General features: G+C 33.7%; 1 protein-coding gene, 1 long non-coding RNA gene and 1 other non-coding gene across 3 annotated transcripts; 1 reads left to right on the forward strand and 2 right to left on the reverse strand.

Moving 5' to 3' along the window:
* Positions 1–500: 500 nt before the first annotated feature.
* On the forward strand, positions 501–1,995 carry LOC131178700 (uncharacterized). The gene is made up of 3 exons (XR_009147636.1): positions 501–698; positions 1,143–1,200; positions 1,775–1,995. It is a non-coding gene; the product is annotated as an uncharacterized LOC131178700 (long non-coding RNA).
* Positions 1,996–2,308: 313 nt separating this feature from the next.
* Positions 2,309–15,719, reverse strand: LOC110658285 (PRA1 family protein A1). Its single transcript, XM_058144104.1, has 8 exons — positions 15,377–15,719; positions 14,841–14,881; positions 14,678–14,756; positions 12,317–12,403; positions 12,152–12,240; positions 11,955–12,026; positions 11,722–11,850; positions 2,309–2,708 (listed from the first exon to the last, which is right to left on the reverse strand). Exons 1-7 carry the CDS (start codon positions 15,532–15,534, stop codon positions 11,747–11,749), a joined length of 630 nt encoding a protein of 209 aa, XP_058000087.1. The 5' UTR covers positions 15,535–15,719; the 3' UTR covers positions 2,309–2,708; positions 11,722–11,746.
* TRNAV-CAC (transfer RNA valine (anticodon CAC)) lies at positions 15,703–15,776 on the reverse strand. Its single transcript has one exon. It is a non-coding gene; the product is annotated as a tRNA-Val (tRNA).
* Between the last annotated feature and the right edge of the window lie 4,850 nt (positions 15,777–20,626).

Raw genomic sequence — 20,626 nt, forward strand, 5'->3', positions numbered from 1 at the left:
ATATAAATATATAAAATTTATATATTTAATAAATAAATTTTAATAAATAAATTTGATATAAAATTTATGATATATTACAAGTTAATTTTGATTCAGCTGGCCTCACGGCACAAATTTGTGCCACTTTAAGAGAGAATTACAATTTAATATCTAAAATTTATTATAATGAATAATTCAATTTATATATTTTCAAAATCAAAATTTTTTTTTTTATAGTCTAAAATAAATCCATCTTTGAGATATTAACAAGTATCAAAAGAATAGCAGAAAGGACAACCTACTTGATATTCAAAACCATCTTGGCCAGCTGATAAACCACCCTTGACGAGCGCGCTGCCTCCAAAATACACTTCATTGAATACACGAAAGTTACTAAAATTCTCACGCTAGGAAGCTCACAAATTGCCATGTACCCTTTCTTTTAGCATGTTCCGCCTAATTTTCACTTATTCAACTACTGATGCAGCAGTTAAGAAAAGAATGAAATCAAACCTTGTAACACCCCTTATTTTTATATATTATTATTGGGCTTCGTGTAGGTATCCTCAATTCGCGGAAATTCGACAGTTGTCCGGATCTGTGAATTTCCGGCCAGACAGACCAGCTACCGGAAAAGTCTCCGAATTGGATCGAGAATTTTGGCTACCCCACCATTGTTAGGCATCCCGAGCACGTTCCCGAAGTCGGAATCGGCAAAGGTAAACTCGAACCTTGCTTTTTCGTAATTTTCTAGTGCTTAAATAGGATTAAAAATCCATAAAATATTCGTGGTAGCTTAGAAAATTACGATTCTTTTTGCAATAGCTTAGTAATATTTCTAAGGACCGCGGGGCAGAGTTTTATAATTTTTAGAGCTTATTTGAGCAGTTTTTGCAAAAATGATCAATTATAAGGACTAAATTGAAATTTTGCGTATTGTGATGGATGATCGATTTGATGGGCGGGAGGGGCTGTGTGATATGATTGAACTGTGGATATATGGATTGTGAGTATAGAAGTGTGTTTTGAGCCATTTTGCAGGTTGGGTAGGTCCTAGGTATAGGGGAGACTCTGCCGGATTTTCGGCACGACTTAGGACGTATTGGTCTTTTTCTTTGTTTGTGTTGAGTCTTTTATATTAAAAATTGTAATGTAATTGTCAGGTGAGCCGGGACAGCCTTCTTCCTCCGTCCAGCCGCCTCAGTGACCATCGTCAAGTCTGTGAGTAAAATATTAATTTTAATTGTAATTTCGATATTATTATATGTTCAGCATGCCCATGCATCACTTATATGCATATATTTATGTATTTAAACTCTAGGCACGATTTATGTTGCATTGATAACTGTTAAAGTGCCATGAATGTTGTTGCGATAATTTGGAGCAGTGTGCGTGCGTTGGCGTGCGTGTGATGTGGTGTGGACTATGGATAGGACGGGTAGTCACGGCTTGAGTTCTTCGCTGGGACCCGATCCTTCGAGGGGTAGTCACGGCTTGAGTTCTTCGCTGGGACCCTCGATTTGGTTATTAAGTGGAAGTCCGAGTGAGTTCTTCACGGCACTGTGTTGGATTTAAGAGAGCTGTATAGGGGATCAGCTCCCATATATTATGATTGATGTTACAGGGTGCGTGAGTGCTCCAAATTACCTTTTTGATGTTATGATGTGAAAATGTTATTGATGTTGCATTTCACTCTACAGGGTGCATTAGTTCTAGATAGTTATAGAGATTATTGTTAAAATTGATATTTTACTCTCTGAGTCGAACGCTCACTCCTGTTCAAAAATTTTTACAGGCCACAGGAGGATATTTTTTGAGGTTAACCTGCTTTCTCCCTCGCAGGTCAATTATTACTGTTTGTATAAACTTGTTAAATCTTAGAATTTCCGCATGTGTTAGAAATGTTTATTTGATTTGGGTCTGTAAACTAAATTATTATTTTGGGACCTGTAAACTTAATATGCTATGCATGTTTGATGGATTGGATGAGGGAGCTGAGCTCCCATTTATTATTAAGTTGATGAGTATGTGGAGGGTGAGCTGAGCTCCCCAATTGACTATATATTGTGTTTACAGGTCGGGTGAGTCGAAAACTCCCCGTTGGTAAGTCCATTTTATGGCCAGACTCTGTCCGTTTGTTTTCTTGAAATTGGGACCAAATGGGCCTTAGAGTTGGGTTAATGAACAGTTAGGCTTACTACGGGCCTCGGGGGCTTTAGGCTGGCCCAGGTCCTAGTGCCGGTCCGGCCCATAGGTTGGGTCGTGACAAACCTACTCTGTCGATGATAGGACACTCATAGGTACCCATAAGTCACATAAAGCAGATTAATTTGCTATAAAGCTTCACAATTCAAATAAATGAATATAAGATATTTCTAGAACATTTCAAAATAACTACTCTTTTCCATCACACAACTCACGCAAGAGGAACTACTCGGTGCTACTTCTAAAGCAAATATGGAATTCTCTATACCAATATTGGCAATTAATAGTTCACCCGAGAACTCTAACAATGCTTCTCCACTAAAATGCCAAGTTTCTACAGATACGGGCTATAAATGGTAACAGTTTGCTTTACAGAAAGAAGAGGTCCTGACAATTTACATGATGTTGGAGTTATAGGACGATTTTGTCACTGGAAGTTATTTTAAAGCAACAGAAGCAGCAGCTACGCCTAACTTTAGAGAGCAAGGCAGCCAGACGACTATCCCAGCCATAAAATACAGCACCTGCACAAAAGCCAAAACTGCTATCATGATTAGACCAAACAAAAATTAATAAGATAACATTCTTAACATGCTTATCAAAGAAGTGAAAATGCATGAGCTATTCACTTCAACCACACATGACAATGACTCGTTCATAAATAGTATAGCAGGGTGAAAACAATCCTCATTTTCTGACCCTATTGTACTCGTTAGCGGTGGCCATGACCTAGTTTCAAACCAGAACCGACTTCAAACCGGATCGAAACCACATTTTCGGAGTTTAGTTCAGATTCATATTTTTTAGAAACTATAAACCGACAGTTCTGAACCGAGCCAAATCAGCGGTTTAAATTTTAAATAGAAAACAAACTCTAAAATACCCCACTGCATTCCTAATTTATTTATATAAATTTCAAATTTTCTACACAATTATTTTCTACACTCTCTTTAATTCCTAATACTCTCTCATTTTTTCTCAAATTCTCTAGACAATTATTTTATACTCTCTTTAATTCTCAATACTTTCTCAATATTTATACTTTATTATTTTATACACTCACTGAAATTTCTAATATTATCTCAATTATTCTATTATTATTATTTTATATCCTTAATAAAATTTCTCATACATTCTATTTTAATTTTTTTTCTCTGTTATGCTTTTTTTGAATATCATATTTTATCATATGATTTTTATAAAAAAGGCAAGCAATAGAATTGAAAACTTTAAATCCTCTAAATCCCAAGAGAATATGTATGGACTTGTAGACCTTTATTTTGTGATGAGTATGTACATTGAGGCTGTGAGAAACCCAATAATGAAAAATTATATGAATGTAAGATGTAATTAGAGGCATGGAGCTGAATTATTAATTCTGTGACATGATATTGAAAAAAAAATAATATATTTTTTTGAAAAATTAATTTAATTATATTTAAATAAAACTTTTTTTTTAAAATTTATTATGGTAGTTCTTAAATGGACCTAATTAAGTTTAATTGGACCCCATAGACCTAAGAAAGTCTAGTTAAGAATTTTAAATAAGACCCATTTAATTTATTTTCTGAAAATTAAAATAAAAAAAAAATCATTTTCTCTATCTTTCTCCCATATAAGCTCTCTCTCCCCCTTGGCCCCACTCTCTTCCTCACTCCCTATTGGTGCCGCCCCTTTTCTCTCTCTTTCTATTAGTTGAAACATCTCACTAATATCCCAGTCTCACCCAAATTCTGCAACTCCATTTGTTTAAGTTATCTAAACCTTATCACCCTAGGACTCCAAACCCTATCACACCTCTCTCCCAAAACCATATAAATGCTTTATTGGGTAAGGAAAAAAAAAAAGAAGAGGAAAAAAAAAAAGGAGAAGACAAAAAAAAGGGGGGGAAAAAAGAGCAAAAAGAAAGAAAAAGAGAAAAAAAAAACAAGAAAAAGAAGAAAAAAAGAAGGAAAGATTCAGAAAATTCAAAATTATTTAGAGATATTTTAAAGCTATAGGAAACTTAGAGATATTCAAAATTCTTTTAATTCTTTCTTATTTCTTTTCTTTTTTTCAAGAAGATTTTCATGTAAGATTTCTTGAAGGTTGATTTTTTTTTTTTTTTCAAGATCTATGTCACGTAATATTTAATTCTATATTCTTTGTCTTTTAATTTATCTTTGCATGTTCATGTGGATCATGTAATCATGTTTAATTTGAGGGGATACACAACTCTGTACATATTCAGTTTTCTATTTCTCACATTTTTATTATTTTTTGTTATTTTCTAAATCTGTAAAAATTTTAGTAAAATTATATTCACATTCTTCACGAAATTCTATTAATTTTAGGCTCAAAAATCACTGAAAAAGCTTTTGTATTTTGTAAGTTATGACTATTTGAAATTAGGATTCCTGCAAAATCTGATTTGCAGCATACCCGATTTGTGAAGCACATATCTCCCTTGTTTATTAATATTTTTGTATGAATCTAGTATCTAAAATTAATTTCAGAATCTTATGAATATTTTCCAATTAGTTTCACATTTATATCAATTGAGGTTGACGAGTTATGAATTTTACAAAAAAGTAGTACGATTCTATCACCGGAAAGAGTTATGATTTGTGTAGACCATTAGGCTAGGGTTTTGTTTGGTTTATGAATTTTATGATATTGTATGATGTTTTAGCTGCCTTATGTAATTTTTTCATGATTTTTAGGCATGTCTAACTATTTTTCAAAAATCGGATTCCTTACTACTGTCAATCTGCCAAAATTTGAAAATTGTATGTTTATACAAGTTCTTATGTGTTCTTGAGTTTTTATGTGTTCTTGAGTTTTAATTGATATTTGATCTATTTTTCTGTGTTCTTTTAATTCAAGATGTGATATGAAGTGTTTAGATCATGTTAGAAGACTTAGACCATTAAGTAGTTGTAACTGATTAAGAATTTTAACCCCTTTAGGATACTAGAGTTAGAATTCAATGTGGATTGTTATTTGTATTTTCTTATTTTCTTTAGTTTATTTATTACAAATAAAATTGGTAAGTAGGCCTAAGATAAGTACCAAATAGGGTATTTGCATGGAACTTACATGGAGCTAAACAGAAGTAAGCCAGGGATATCATTGTCATACTAGAAGAGAAGACCATTTTTAAGGATAGTTTGCCCCAATGGCAACTGCAATTACTAACAAGTAAGTAATCCTAAATTCCTAGAATAACTATTAGCATGAAATTGTAATAATAATAGGATTTTTATTTGATAAATTAAAATTAACTTTATTTTTAATTTAACTGACTTTTGCATGTAATTAGTTTAAATAAATGTTTTGTAAATTAAAATTAATCTTGTTTGTAAATTGAACTAACCTTAGCATGTAAAATAAATTTAATTTAATACTTGATAATTGTAAAATAAATTTACATGTTAGAAATCTTTATTAGATCGTAATTATTTGGGCCTTATGCGATATTAGAATAAATTACACATGTACATAATTAATTTAATTTAATTATACTTAGGGCAACTTGATGAAAAATTAATTAATTAGGTTAAATAGAAACTTAGAATTATTTGAAATTAAATTTGTTTGTAAATTAAATTCCTAATAATGAATTAATTTTAGTCATCTGGTAAATATCATTTAAATAATTAACAACCCCATAGATAGGAATTACTTGCGCATGAAAATTGTTTATAAACAACCCTTTTGTGAATTACTTGCGTGTGTAGGATTAGAATTGCATTTTTAGGATAAAATTTAATAGAGGAATAATAAACAAGACTTCTAAAAACGTAGATGACTGACACTCAAATTAATGAGGTTAAAACAGGCGTAATGCCTAACACCTTTCCCTTACGTACCCATTATCCCGAATTTAGACATTGGGATATGGTAATGACGGTTGTGAAAACTCTGCAAAGAGTAAATTGCCATCCATGACCCTCGTAAGAAACACTGAATATGTCCCGGTTATTACCCGGGTGGGGACTTTCACTTTATAAAAAGAGAGTCACATTTAGTGACTTTCAAAAGTGGGCAACATAGAAGCCAAATCGACTTCCTCTTAACTAGGAAGACAAATAGAGCTCTATGCAAGGATTGCAAGGTCATTCCAGGAGAAGCTTTAACAAGTCAACATCGGTTGGTGGTCTTGGATGTCAAGTTTAGGAACAATTCAAGTAAGGTCAGAAGAAATAGTGTAGCTCGAACAAAGTGGTGGGAGTTCAAAAGAGTAAAGCAAGTGAAGTTCAAAAATGAGCTTCTCGAGTCCGAAGTATGGAAGCTGGATATGGAGGCTAATGATATATGGATACAGATGGCATCAAAGATTAGAGAAGTAGCTAGAAAAGTACTTGGAGAGTCTAAATGACATGGACCACCCTCAAAAGAGAGATGGTGGTAGAATAAGGAAGTACAAAAGGCAGTGAAGAGAAAAAGGGAATGGTATAAGAAATTACCTAAATGTGATAATAATGAGGCATATGAACAGTACAAGATAGCAAAGAAAGAGGCAAAAAAGGCAGTTAGTCAAACAAGAGCACAGGCCTTTGAAAAGTTATATGAGAAACTCGGAACTAAAGAAGAGGAGAAAGATATTTATAGATTAGCAAGGAGGAGAGAAAGGAAATGTCAAAATCTCAATCAAGTTAGGTACATTAAGGATAAAGAAGGAAAAGTGTTGGTGAAAGATGAGGACATTAAAGAAAGATGGAGAAATTATTTTAATGATCTCTTTAATAATAGTCAAAATGGTAATAGCATGAATATATATTATAGAACAATAGAAAAGAATGTGAATTATACTAGAAGGATTAGATCTTTAGAAGTAAAGGAAGCACTTAAGAGAATGAAAGTGGGTAAAGCCTGTGGACCCGATGAAATACCAATTGAAGTGTGGAAGTATTTGGGAGATATGGGAGTGGCATGGTTAACTAAATTATTTAATAAGATTCTAAGCTCAAAGAGAATGCCTGATGAATGGAGGAAGAGTATTTTAGTACTTATTTTTAAAAATAAGGGAGACATACAGAGTTGCTCAAACTATAAGGGAATTAAACTCATGAGCCATACTATGAAGTTATGGGAGAGAGTTGTAGAGCATCGACTCCGTCATGATACTTCTATCTCTCTCAATCAATTTGGTTTCATGCCCGGTCGTTCAACTATGGAAGCGATCTTTCTCATTAGAAGCTTAATGGAGAAATATAGAGATGTGAAGAAAGATCTACACATGGTTTTTATTGATTTGGAGAAGGCTTATGATAGTGTTCCAAAAGAGGTATTATGGAATGTGTTAGAACAAAAGAGGGTATCTATTAGGTACATACAAGTATTGAAAGATATGTATGAAGGAGCAACTACTATTGTGCGCACAGTGGGAGGGGACACAAGAGATTTCCCGATCTCAATTGGATTACACCGAGGATCAGCCATAAGCCCTTACCTTTTTATATTAGTTTTAGATGAACTGACGAAACATATACAAGAGAGTATTCCTTGGTGCATGATATTTGCGGATGATATTGTTCTGATAGATGAGACACGAGGAGTCAATAGAAAACTAGAACTTTGGAGAAATACTCTAGAGTCAAAGGGTTTTAAGTTAAGTAGAACGAAAACAGAATACATGCATTGCAAGTTCAGTGAAGGCCAAACTGGTGATAGGGAAGGAGTTAGTTTGAATGGAGTGATACTGCCCCAAAGTAATCACTTTAAATATCTAGGCTCAGTCCTTCAAGTAGATGGGGGATGTGAGGAGGATGTTAGTCATAGGATTAAAGCCGGATGGTTGAAGTGGAGACGTGTCACAGGAGTTTTATGTGATTGTAAGATTCCCAATTAATTGAAAGGAAAATTTTACCGTACAGCCATACGACCGGCTATGTTATATAGTAGTGAGTGTTGGGCATTGAAAGAGTCGTATGCATCTAAAATAAGAGTTGCAGAGATGAGAATGTTAAGGTGGATGAGTGACCATACTAAACTAGATAAAGTCCGTAATGAGAGTATTAGAGAAAAGGTAGGAGTGGTGCCAATTGAAGATAAGTTGAGAGAAGGGAAATTGAGGTGGTTTGGTCATGTGAAGCGTAGACATACGGAGGCTCCAGTTAGACAAGTAGAGCACATTAGGTTAGAGGATAGAAAGAAAAAAAGGGGTAGACCTAAATTGACTTGGAGGAGAATAGTACAACATGACCTAGAAGCATTACACATTTCTGAGGATTTAACCCAAAATCGTTTAGAGTGGAGAAAGCGAATCCATTTAGCCGACCCCAAATTTTTGGGATAAAAGCTTAGTTGAGTTGAGTTGAGTATTACACGGGTGGCGACTCATGTCTATTTATGCCTTCGTGGCATAAATCTTTAGTACCATGGTAGTGTTATGGGAAGACGATACTTACCAATGGTTTGATTCTATTAGGATTGTATAAAGTGCATGTCTAGGAAATGCTGTCTAAGGAGGTGGTACTTAAGTGAGACCATTGTGACTTCACCATCTTTCCCGGGCATTACCTAGTGCATTTTATATAATTCTAGTAAATGATATTTCGTCTCACACCTTACTACAACCCCCACTGTCTTACAGGACTTTTTTTAAAAATTTCTTTAAGAAATATATTAATTTCATCTCTATTTATTTGTCTAATTGTTTATTAAATCCAAGGCTTTTCTTATTAAATTTTCTTAAAGGTAAATTAATTTCATTCTCTTTTTTTCTTATTTTATTTTAATTGCAAGATTTCTAATGAAAATTAAAATATTTTTACAAATACAACTTAATTCCAAATTAATAAATTTTCCTTCAATTTTTTTTCTAAATCGCTTTCAAACCGCTCCCAAACCGTCTTAAACCTATTTTAAAATAGGGTTCGAATCGGAACTGGCAATTCAAGAACCGTCTCATGACAATTTAGTTCCAGTTTATTATTTCATTGAACCTGAACCGTGGCCACCCCTAGTATTTATCAAAACAAAAGCGGACTCTTTCTAACTTGCCTACCACGTTATAGTTGGTTCAACATAGTCACATTTACTTGCTCAAAAGAGAAAAAAGTAAAAGTAAAGTAAAATAGAAGTCCCCAGACATTTCAAAATTAACATAATGAGTTTGATCTTCTAATTTATTTTAAGCCTATGTTACTCGAGATGGCACATAAGCAATTATTTATTCCCTCTCTCGTAAAAGAATAAGCACAGTAGGGGAGGGAACAAAAGATTCAAAAGCAAACATCCTCTTTAAAGAATAAGCAAACACCCTGTTACTAATTTTTCGAAGAGAACTCGTGCTTCTATAAACTATAGTTTACCTCATCTCATAAGGTTCAAGTCCTGGACATAAAAAATAAAAGCAAATATGTTTCGTTTGCTTCACCTAAAAACAAACAGAGAAGCATGACAATTATTTTTACAGAGATATTGAAAATTTGATGGATAAAAAACAAAATATCCTTGTCTGTGCTTTTATTTGGAGATCAGGATGTGAGTACAAGACAATGACTTGAAACAAAAGATGTAATAATTTATATGATAAGATTTGACTCAATATAGGAGAAATCCTCATAAAAATCATAATAGTCAGTTATTTAGTTCATTATCTTATATGGGAGAGTGTTAAACTCAGATAACTTTAAAACCTCCATCTAACAATGTGAAACCAAATAAGTAAAACGATCATCAAAAAGATACAAAAATGAAAGAGGAATGTTGAATGCTAAATGCAATCTCTTATCCAGTAACTATGCACACTCACTCACCATAAAAATATAAAACATGTCCTTCTATTCAAAAAAGTGAAATGGCCAACCAATACTATAAATTGCTATGCATCAATATTTTACTCTTACATTCATACTTGAATGAAATTACCAAACAAACCCTTGCTTATGTCCTGATCTTAAACTCTATTTCTCTTTGACAATGAAAGGACAGCCAATTTTCCTTTCCTTATCAGAGCCACAAATCTGTGGCCTATTCATATTTATTTCCCTTTCTGGTCCTTTCCCGTGCCTTTGTTTCAATTATCTCAAGGCCTTTGCATATAATTTATTTTTCTACTCACTTGAAGCACTTTTCACTAATTCAACTTTTGTTGAAGTTAAATCCAAATTCCTTGCCCAATTGATTCTCCATTGTTTCTAATTGCTTTTTAGAAACTATTAAAGTTTCACATATACAGTATAAAGGTCTTCCAATTCTAATCATTGTTCTACACTGGTTTAGGCTTTTAGCCACCAAACACACCATACAAGATCCATGTTTTTTTCTCCTTTTTATTCCATGGTGGTCTATTGTTCAAAAAGGGAATCAAGACTTGAGATCTCCTATAGAGCTTCAATGAGAATTTTGCAAGTCAGTAGGGAAGAGAATTTTTGGAGGCTGTCAGAATATCACTTGTGAGAACAAGTTCCGCATCGGCAATGGAGAGTGTTGGAATATCCCTTGTGGGAACAAGTCCCACATCGGCAGTGTACAAGAAAATTACAGGAAATATATGTATTGGCAAACCAAACCAAAATAGCTTAGGCCATTTTGGTGATAGGGAGCCCAGTTTCATGCCTAGTTAAGAGTATAGCCTACCAATTTGATATTCACACTCCTGGGTCCATTATTCTCAACATGGCATCAATGCAGGTTAGGGCCCGATTCCAGTTTTAGTTCAATTTCCAGTGTTGCCACTGCATTTCAATTTCAAGTTTCAAGTATCAACAGAATGTCACGATTGTCACTTGAGGGGGAGTGTTGAAATATCACTTGCTGAAACAAGTCCCATATCAGCAGTGTAAAAGAAAATTAAAGGGCATATATATGTTGGGAAACCAAACCAAAATGGCCTAAAGCCATTTTGGTGATAAAGGAGCCCAGTTTCGTGCCTAGTTCAACGTGTAGCCTACCAATTTGATATTCACATTCCTGGGTCCATAATTCTCAACAAGGGCCAAGGCCAAGAATACTAGACAGGCAAGGAATTGAGAGAAGCTGGCGACGTTAGATAGAGGGAGGAGCATTTCTTGATCTGCAATCTGTCCTTGATACCTTTGCTCCCCCTTTTCTTCTCTTTTTCCCCCTCTCAAGACAAGCAATTTTGCAGCTAAATCCACAAGTAAGGTGTCACCTCATATGCAACTGGGTGAAGGCAGAAAGCTCAAGGGTAGGAAAGCAATTAATCCCTGGCCTCGTGCCTAAGTTGTACTTTAACAGCAATGGGTGAAAAAAAACCTAAGTTGTACTTTAACAGCAATGGGTGAAAAAAAAATCTATATGAACATAATTATTCCTAATTTCAAAACAATCAACCCTAGTATCAGCCATACAAACAAATACTGGCATACAAATACTCCACCTTAGTGGCAATAAGACATTGAAAGAACTTTTCAAATACCCAAAAAAATCTAAATATTAACCCTAATGGACAATTTCCAAATACAAGTAACAGGAAAGTAAAATTTCAACAAGGGCAAGAATTCACAGCTACTATCATGCATGGAAAATAATAAGCCTAAAGTCATCTATATGCCTGGCTTCGAAAATAATTCAACTCAGATTTACCTGCATGCAGTAAGCTCCATCAAAGCTACAGCTCACTGTAATTCCGCCAAACAGCACGAAATTCTTCACGGAATGTGTTCAGACGTGCTTTCAGATTAGGTGTTCTAAAACTTGCATGTAGGATTGTGGCTGTGAGAGAATAGAGAGGGGGGGTGGGATAAGCGATAGTTCATTGAGATTACACCAAAAATTCTAAGCAAAAGAAGTATGGGAAGCACAAGTAGGAAACAAACCAAGAAGACCAATGGCAAGCGCCCATAGGACAGTCAATAGACCACAAGAGACATACCAAAGGATGAAACTCACTGCAGAACGAGAGAAAAGAGAGTAAAAAATTATACTTGGTTAAAAATAAGCAGCATTTTGGCTCACAAAAAAAATGGTCTACTTTACATTACTTCAAAAAAAGAGTCTGAAGGTATGTCACTACCAGAAGAGAACATCAGGACAAAAACCCAACGGGGCCGACCGCATATATGAATTGCTCTCTTAGCTGATGGACGTCCACGGATAACAGGTCTGCCAATAGAAACTAATGAATAAAGCAGCAACGATAGACACTCCTCACAACAATAGCAGACAAAAATATACTTACGTAAGAGGAGGTCTCATTTTAGCTGCTAAATGAGGAGAGAATTGCCTAACAGTTCTTGTCACCTTCTCACTAAAAGTACCTGCAAAGCTGTAGAGAAAATTCTCAGCAAACGTTAGTGGGGAAAAACCAGCTGGTTATAACAATAACCACAAGATAAACAGAGAAGAGGAAAAGGAGTGAAGCATTAATGAGAAATATGAATGGGATGTTGACCAAAATGCTTTTTTTATTATTTAATTTCTGCACAGAGTCTTCTATGGTGCACTCAATGAAATGTGCAACACTATATAAAATGCTGAAAAACATATTTTATAACTTCAAATAGCGACCCCAAAAATAAATACATAAATGAAATAGTTGAGAAAAAAATTCATGCAAATGTGCATGAGAGATCAAGATGTAAATGATGCTTAATCCAATCTTTCTCCAAAACTCCTCAAAGGTCAATCTCTTGTTATCTGTGTACTCATTAAATGTCACCATATGCCCTTACACATAATCAAGGGATCACAAGGGTATGAATATGTCCAATATAAGTTGATTATAAACCCTTCACATATGCCAATCTACTACTCCCCCAATACATCATCCAAATAAGAAAAATTCACCATGTAAATTGCAAATAATTCCCCATCAATAGTTCTGCCATCATAACAAAACATCATTAATGTCAAAGAAGATAACTAAAGTATTCTGAAACTGGTTAAAACAGTAATGCTTTTATCTGTGCCAAACACATATTCAGGAAACAAACAGCTACTGAAAGAAAAGGTCAATGATGCACATTTGTGATAAAGCTAGAGACTGAAGAAACTATTCCAACCAAATAACAAGATGAAAAAAAGCCAAGCGCTCACTAATTCAATAATTCAGTACTCAGGACAGCAATTAGCCTGGGCATTTTTCTAGGCCCAGCTCCACCCTGCTCCACAATTACAGGAGGAGATAGAACTGAATTGTATACAGTGGGCCAAGGACAAGCAAATTTAACTACGATCTCTTCAGTTTAATTATTAATTTCCTTAGCATTTTAAAATGATAAATGTAGAACCACCATTTTAATTGTCTCAAGTGAAGAAACTCTTTCAATATTTTTCTGCAGCAGAATAGACCAGTAGACCCAGCCAAGGGCAGTTCAGAACCGGAACCAGTCAAACCTTTCTTTGACTCAAACCATAAATGAACCGAACCGGACAATTCTGGGCCGCTTTTTTTCTTTTTTTTTTTTTAAAAAAAAATACATATATATATATATATATATATATATATATATATATATATATATATATATATATATATTCTGGACCATTCAATTTGGACCTAGATCAAATCAGAACCATGAGGGTTTCACAATTCCAGTTCTGGTTCACCCTTTTAGGTGAACAGGAATCAGCCCGATAGCCAGGTCTATGTACATTTGCTCTTCAGGAAGCAGACATACTGAAAATTCATCTTTATTGTTCTTCTTCACAGTCAATTATGAGTTCCTATCTAAGTTCAAGTGTTCACCCTCTTATTAAATTTATAATACAGGGAGGTCAATGCAAATGCAAATCAAATTCCATGCTTTAAAACATTACACTGTCAACCCAACCTTTAGTTTGGATTTCAAAGTAAACATGAGATTCAATTTTTTATAACCAGCAATTTTCAAATTGTTGGGTGTAACTATCTGTTATGATTTTTATTGGCAACTCCCATGTTGTTTGGTTTTGAATGATTAATTTGTTCTTTCTAATATAGATTATCTTTCTTCTAACTTTTAGTATTTCCTAGCAGGTCTTTTTTTATAGAAAAGATTTTTAGTTTTTCACAATCTGTAACAGGAATTCCAGCTAGATTGACTTGAAGCAGTTTTTTAGTTATTAGGTGAATCAAGTACCGTCTTTCAGATTAAGGAAACAGTTCTTAAAGATTTAATTGTCCACAGGGGTATTTAGAATGCAATAAAATCACATAGTTGGACTCTTTTGGCCACATAAAAATAAAAGCATACTCCTAATATTTTTAAGGTGCAAAGACTGAAGAAAATAAGAGTTTAACTCCTACTGCATCACTTGTGTACTGCTTTGATTAATTAAATAGTTCAGAACTTCAAATATAACTCTTCAAACTCTTTAGGATCAGCAGATGCCACGAATTTGTTTAGATTACAAAATTATCTAGCGTTTTTCAATACTCCTTGTTCTAAAAACAATATAAGTTCAATTTTTATTTGATAAACGAGTGATCATTGGACATAGTCTCACAAATCAAAATTTTCACAAATCAATTCCTGCACCTCCTTAAAAATTACACGCAATACTGCACTAGCAGGCACAAATGGGGGCAGCTGAAAGAGAGAGTTCTAAAGCAGTTTACCTGTCATTCAGAAATGCAATGCTAAGTGCTGTTAAAAGAGCTGCCACTATAGCAAGTGGCCGCCTAAGAAAACCCAGTCCTGTTATCACAGCACAACATTACTCAATATTGATATACTTGTAAAATATGAAAATAAAAAATTGACACAGCTGTGTATGGTTACCCAGAATGAGAACGATCATAATGAAGTAGTTAGTCCGATAGCTGCACAACAAGACATACAGCTCACTGTTAAACTCGCTAAGCAAAATAATTGTACTCAACCCAATTAATTAACAACATAATTGTATTCAACTCAATTAATTTGGAAATGAATTCATTATCAGTAATCATCATAGAAAAGGAAATTGCAAAATTAGGAGATCATGCATTACCATCAGCCGACAAACAGAAATTTTGAAGCGTTAAGTCGTAAACTATTATATGTATTAAAAGAAACTTATCAAGTTAAACTTACGCTATCCGAAAAATGGCACTCGCCAGATAAGAGTTCAAGCACCAATTTATTAGGTTTTCTTCCAATTTCTGGGAAACCAAAAGGAGTCTAATCTCGCTACTAAGAGTCTAATCTCGCTACTAAGTATCAGAAGCGAAATCGATCCAGTAGAAACTGAAAAATAAAATCCAAGCGACAAAATCATATGTGCCTTCTTGCTAATTAACATGTAAAGCATAGAAAATGGAAATAGAGAAACGCACTAGTAGAGATTGCACTTGAGGCGACTGTTCCATTTGGCAGAAGATTTGGGGACGGTGAATCGGGAAAAGAACTCTGAAAGAGGGCGCGGAGGCGATGACCAGTCGACCTCGCGAAGGGCATCGATCAGATCCTCTGCTGTTACGTTACCCCAATCCATTCCTTCTTCAAAGCCACGCAAAACAAGAGAGCACAAAATCCTTGGGGGAAAAGAAACTTAGGAATGAAGTGGGAGAATCGCTGCTGCTGGACGCAGAATTATGTAAGTAGCACGCAAAAATGGAAAACAGAGTAAAAGAAAATTTAAAAAACGGTAAAAAAAACATTTTGTCTGAGCCCGGGTTCGAACCGGGGACCTCTAGTGTGTGAGACTAGCGTGATAACCAACTACACCACCCAGACTCCTACAACTGCAAGCTTTTCTAAACTATTATATATTTAGCTGTGGATAACATCGATTCTAGACGAGCGTGTTTGTGTAACTTAGGAATGAAGGCAGGACGTCCCCTTCTCGCTAAAACGTCTTTTGATGTTCAGTCTTTTCAGTTTAGCTCTCGTCAATTTGTTTTTCAAAATATAATCCTTGAATTACCTATAAAATTAATTTTTAAATTTTTTATAAGTCTTCTAGTGGGCTAAGCCTTCAGGCTCTCATATCGATCATAGATAATATAGTTTATATATGTTAATATGTTATAATTTTATTAAGAGATGTATTATGTCTCTGAATTATATATGTGTGTCTAACTTAAAAAAAAAATCAGATGAAATAATATTATAATTAAGTATAGCATATTTTGTTTTAGATAAGACAAAATAAGAATGTGAATCAATACAATTCTTTTTTTTTATTGATTTTATTTTATTGTTCAAAAAATTAGGTTATTTTAATTTCAGTGGATTTACATAAAAAAAAAAATTAAATAGCTTAAACGACGTCACACTTTATATGATTTTTGTTTAAATTGTCTTGATTCGTTCTATTTAATTTTGTTTGACCCATAATTTGGTTTAGTTCAATTATCCTTTTAATAACATTCTATTTATTTGATTTTAATTAATTTTGAATCCAAACCGTGAATGTTTGTCCCTTGTTTTAATTTTTTTAATTAAGGTAATAAAATTAAATTTAGTGAAATTATAAATTTAGAAATCATTTAAATTATATTTAAATTTTAGGATTTGAATTTGAAATTTAGATTTCAAATGTTTATTTAAAATTTAGAACTTATTATTAATAAATTTAAAAATATTTTATTTGACTAATAAAAAAAAATTCATGAAAGTGTCTAAAAGTGACATTATGTAGGGTTAATATATTTGAGTGTAGTTGAATGGATTTAAATAATAAAGTAAAAATAATTATTTTATATTTTTAGTTAATCTTTAGGAGTGAGCATTCAATCGGTTCAGTTTCGAACTGAACCAAAATTGAAATATCAAAAAACCAATTTCCTATAAAATGCCGGCCAAAATGGAATTGAATTAAAAGAAAAACTTACTCAAATTGAACCTATTCGATTTGATTTTATTCAGTTCAAAATCATTGGTTTGAGGAAATGCCCAAACCCCCCAAAATGCTATCATTCAATTCCCAAATTTTTAATGCCAACAAATTTACAACAACAATAACTGATGGAGCTGCTCCATCGTTACCAAGCTACCAAGGACCAATTACAAAAGCCAAAGCAAGAAAGCTTCAAAACTTGGTCATGGAAGCCTTGCATGCATTCGGCCAAAGAGAGAACAATGGGTTGTCATGTGATTTGGAGAAGTCGAAGTGTGCAGTGATTTGCCAAGTGGACATGCCACATAGATGCCACGTGGAAGATTACTAAGCTGTCGCATAGATGCCACGTGGAAGATTACCAAGCTGCCACATAGATGCCACTTGGGAGACAACCATTCGGCCAAGTGTAAAGAAGGACACATGGGTGTAATCTGATTGGTGCATTTGAATTGGAGGTCAAATAAAATTCTGCCATGTGACAAGTAGACCTTATTCTGATTTGTTTTGTGGTGCAATTAAATGCATGTGGTCCTTGTGGTCTCAACAGCTGCATGTGGTCCTTGTGGTCCCAAAATATTAGCAGATTATGACTTATTCTGTGATCTCAAAATATTGGCAGATTTTGTCTTATTCTGTAGTCCCAAAACATTGACAGAATATGTCTTATTTTATCTTGGTTCTACCACATATGTCTTGTCTTATCTATTTTAGGGTTTTTGGGATTTTGAGCACTTGTATATAAGGATGAGAAGCCATCCTCTTCCCCAGTTTTTATGTTGGCTAAACCTCCTTAGAGAGAGAGTGATTCTAAAAGTTTCTTCTATTGCTTCTTAAAGGAACATGGACTTAGACAAATCAGCCACTTGTCTATTTTATCTTTGATAATCAAGTTGCCTTAGAGCCAGTTTCTATTGTGATTTGATTCCTTAGCTTCCTTTATCACACCTTACCCCTCTATAAGGCATAACATGATCACGTAGTATACCTAATGACTTACCGAATTTCACCTACAGATAACCCGTTAAGTACATTACAAGGGATTTTAAAACCATTTTCTTACTTTTTGAAAGTAGTGAGCATTTTTTGTAGGAACTAAAAACATTTAATTGAATATTAAAAGCTAGTTAAAATTGTTGTCCATTTTATTTTTCCGCAAATTCTGAAAAAATTTCAACAGAGTGCCGACAGTAATTGAGAAAAATCAAAAATTTACTTGCGGAAAAACACTTCCAATAATAGCACTTCATCAAATCTCAACCACCAAATCACTCAATCAACACAAATCCATCAAATCTCCACAATTCATAACATTTGCAAGACAGTTAAGTAAATCCATTCACATTACATTTAAAATATTTGATTACATTCACAATTTAGTTCACAGACATAAAAAGCCAAGAGACCATATTATTACATATGACTGTATAACTGCTCAATTACAAAAGTATATATGACTACAAAATTATTTACATCAAGAAATTACAAGGGTATAATCAAATACCCGTACAAAAGTCTCTAGTTAGTCCTCACAATCAGCAGCTCACTCTGCTGTTTTTTCCTTGCCTCTATCTGCGACAACAAAAGAAGCTATCGCTGAGTATAAAAATACTTAGTGGTGCACAATAAAATATAAAGGCATAATATAAAACATTTATGAACAATTCACAGTTCAAAAATTTCACAATCATATTCCATAATTTTTTTTAAAGCGTCTTTTAGCACAGTTTTGATCAAATAATTTAATAAATACAGTGTTGTCAATCCATACACAACTTAAGTCATGACACAAAATTTCTGATCAATGCCATGTTGTACACCACGACAAAGCGATCTACAACCTCACTAATTGAAATCAATGAGGGAAGTGGCTAGCTAGGTAATGAATACTCATATCCGTTCTCGACCTCAACTGGTAAGCCAGAGAGAGAGAAAAATAAACGATCTCAATCCCATAAATGGAGGAGGAATAATGTGATACTCTCATACTAAGTGTGAATCCAAAATCAATTTAAAACAATTATTTCCAATAATTTATGAGAGATCCCAAACAATTTCCAAAGTCATTTTTGCAGTCACAAAGTGGCAACACAATTCATAAATAACACAGCGATTTCATAAAGTATAACAATTCAAATTTTCAATTGGAAAACAATTATATAAATTTATTGTGCATAAACCTGACGTGAGTCGCCTCTAGGCCTTAACTTAGTCCTTTGTCCCTTCCAGATCTTTTTCCGCTGAAACACACAATTGATAATGTTTCAGTATCTTATCTCATAATAAATTCAATAATTAATTCATATATGCTCAATTCTAGCCCCAATATGCTTAAACTAACGCTCTTGAAAATTTTTATTTCGGGGTTATTATTCATGATACTATTCAAGTCAAAATGTTGACTTTCTTATGCTTAATAGGTATGAGAAATCCAATTACACCCACATATCACATTTTGGGTGCTTAATTTGTTGGTTTTGATTGTTTCTTTAAATTTTAGGTCTCTTAGGTACAATTTCAAAATTTTTAGATTTAATGTCATATTTTGTACTGTTTCATTGATTATGTTGCTTTGGGAATTTAGCAAATTATTCTTCATAAAACTTATTTTTTATTGTCTTACTTTTACTTTCCCTTTTGAATCACTACATTTGGAGTTTTGTAGCCTAAGATATGGCCATTTGAACATGGCTGGCCGGATTGGTTTAACCCAGATTTCTGGGCACCTAATTTGGTTATGGTAGTTTTTTACCATTAACTTTGGGTGGCAAAATAACTTAGATGTGGGCAGAATTTGGGTTGGTGTTCTTCATGAAAGTTGTAGTGCTATGTCATACCTTTCCAATGCTACAAAAATCAGGTCATTTGGACTCGTATAGCCCAAGTTATGGCCAAATGAACAAACACTGTTCATTTGGTCATTTTGGTACAGTGGCATTGCACTACATCCGAGTTTAACCTAATTGTTCACTATGTTATGGTCATTTTCTGGGCATAATTCATAATTGAAAAATGTGCCATTATGTGTCTGTTTTCATTCTCAATTAGCCTCCCACCAATTGGGTTGGTAAATTTTCAATTTTGGTCCCTGAAAGGGGCCTAGGTCAAGTTGCTATAATCTGTACACTAACTAATCCGAATTACAATTTGGTTCTACCAATTCACATACACCACAAATAGTCCCAATTGACCATTTCTCAACTCAACTAAGGCCAATTACATCAATTGACCATTTCTCTAATTTTTCCCAAATTTTCTAAATATTCAAGAACCCTAATTACCTAAGTTTAAAATCTAATGAAATCAAAGTGTATATTCATGGTCTATATACATAATTCAACCTAAACAACCATTCAAATGCATCAAATTCATTCAATTTCATCTCCCTCTAATGCTGGCCAAATTCACTAAAAGTCCCCCAACAATTGTTTTCTTTGATATTTAGGTTAAAATCTAAGTTAAATTAACTTAATACATGTGCATCAAAACTAAAATTTCAAAGTAAATTGCTTACCTTCACTTGAATTTCAATTCTTCAATCTCACTCCCTTTTTCCTTTTCTTTTCTTCTTCAATCTCTTTCTCAAGTGAGATTAACAAGGTTTAATATAACAATTTGGGGGCAATGTAGGGTTAAGTGGGAGTTTACAAGCTTGTATCAAGCTTTCATGGAAGAACAATGGTAGAGAGAGGAGAGGTGGCTGCCAATTTTAGTGAAGAAGAAAGAGTGATTTTTTTATTTTAAT

The sequence above is a fragment of the Hevea brasiliensis genome, chromosome 3, assembly GCF_030052815.1.
Source record: "Hevea brasiliensis isolate MT/VB/25A 57/8 chromosome 3, ASM3005281v1, whole genome shotgun sequence".
NCBI classification, from domain to species: domain Eukaryota; kingdom Viridiplantae; phylum Streptophyta; class Magnoliopsida; order Malpighiales; family Euphorbiaceae; genus Hevea; species Hevea brasiliensis.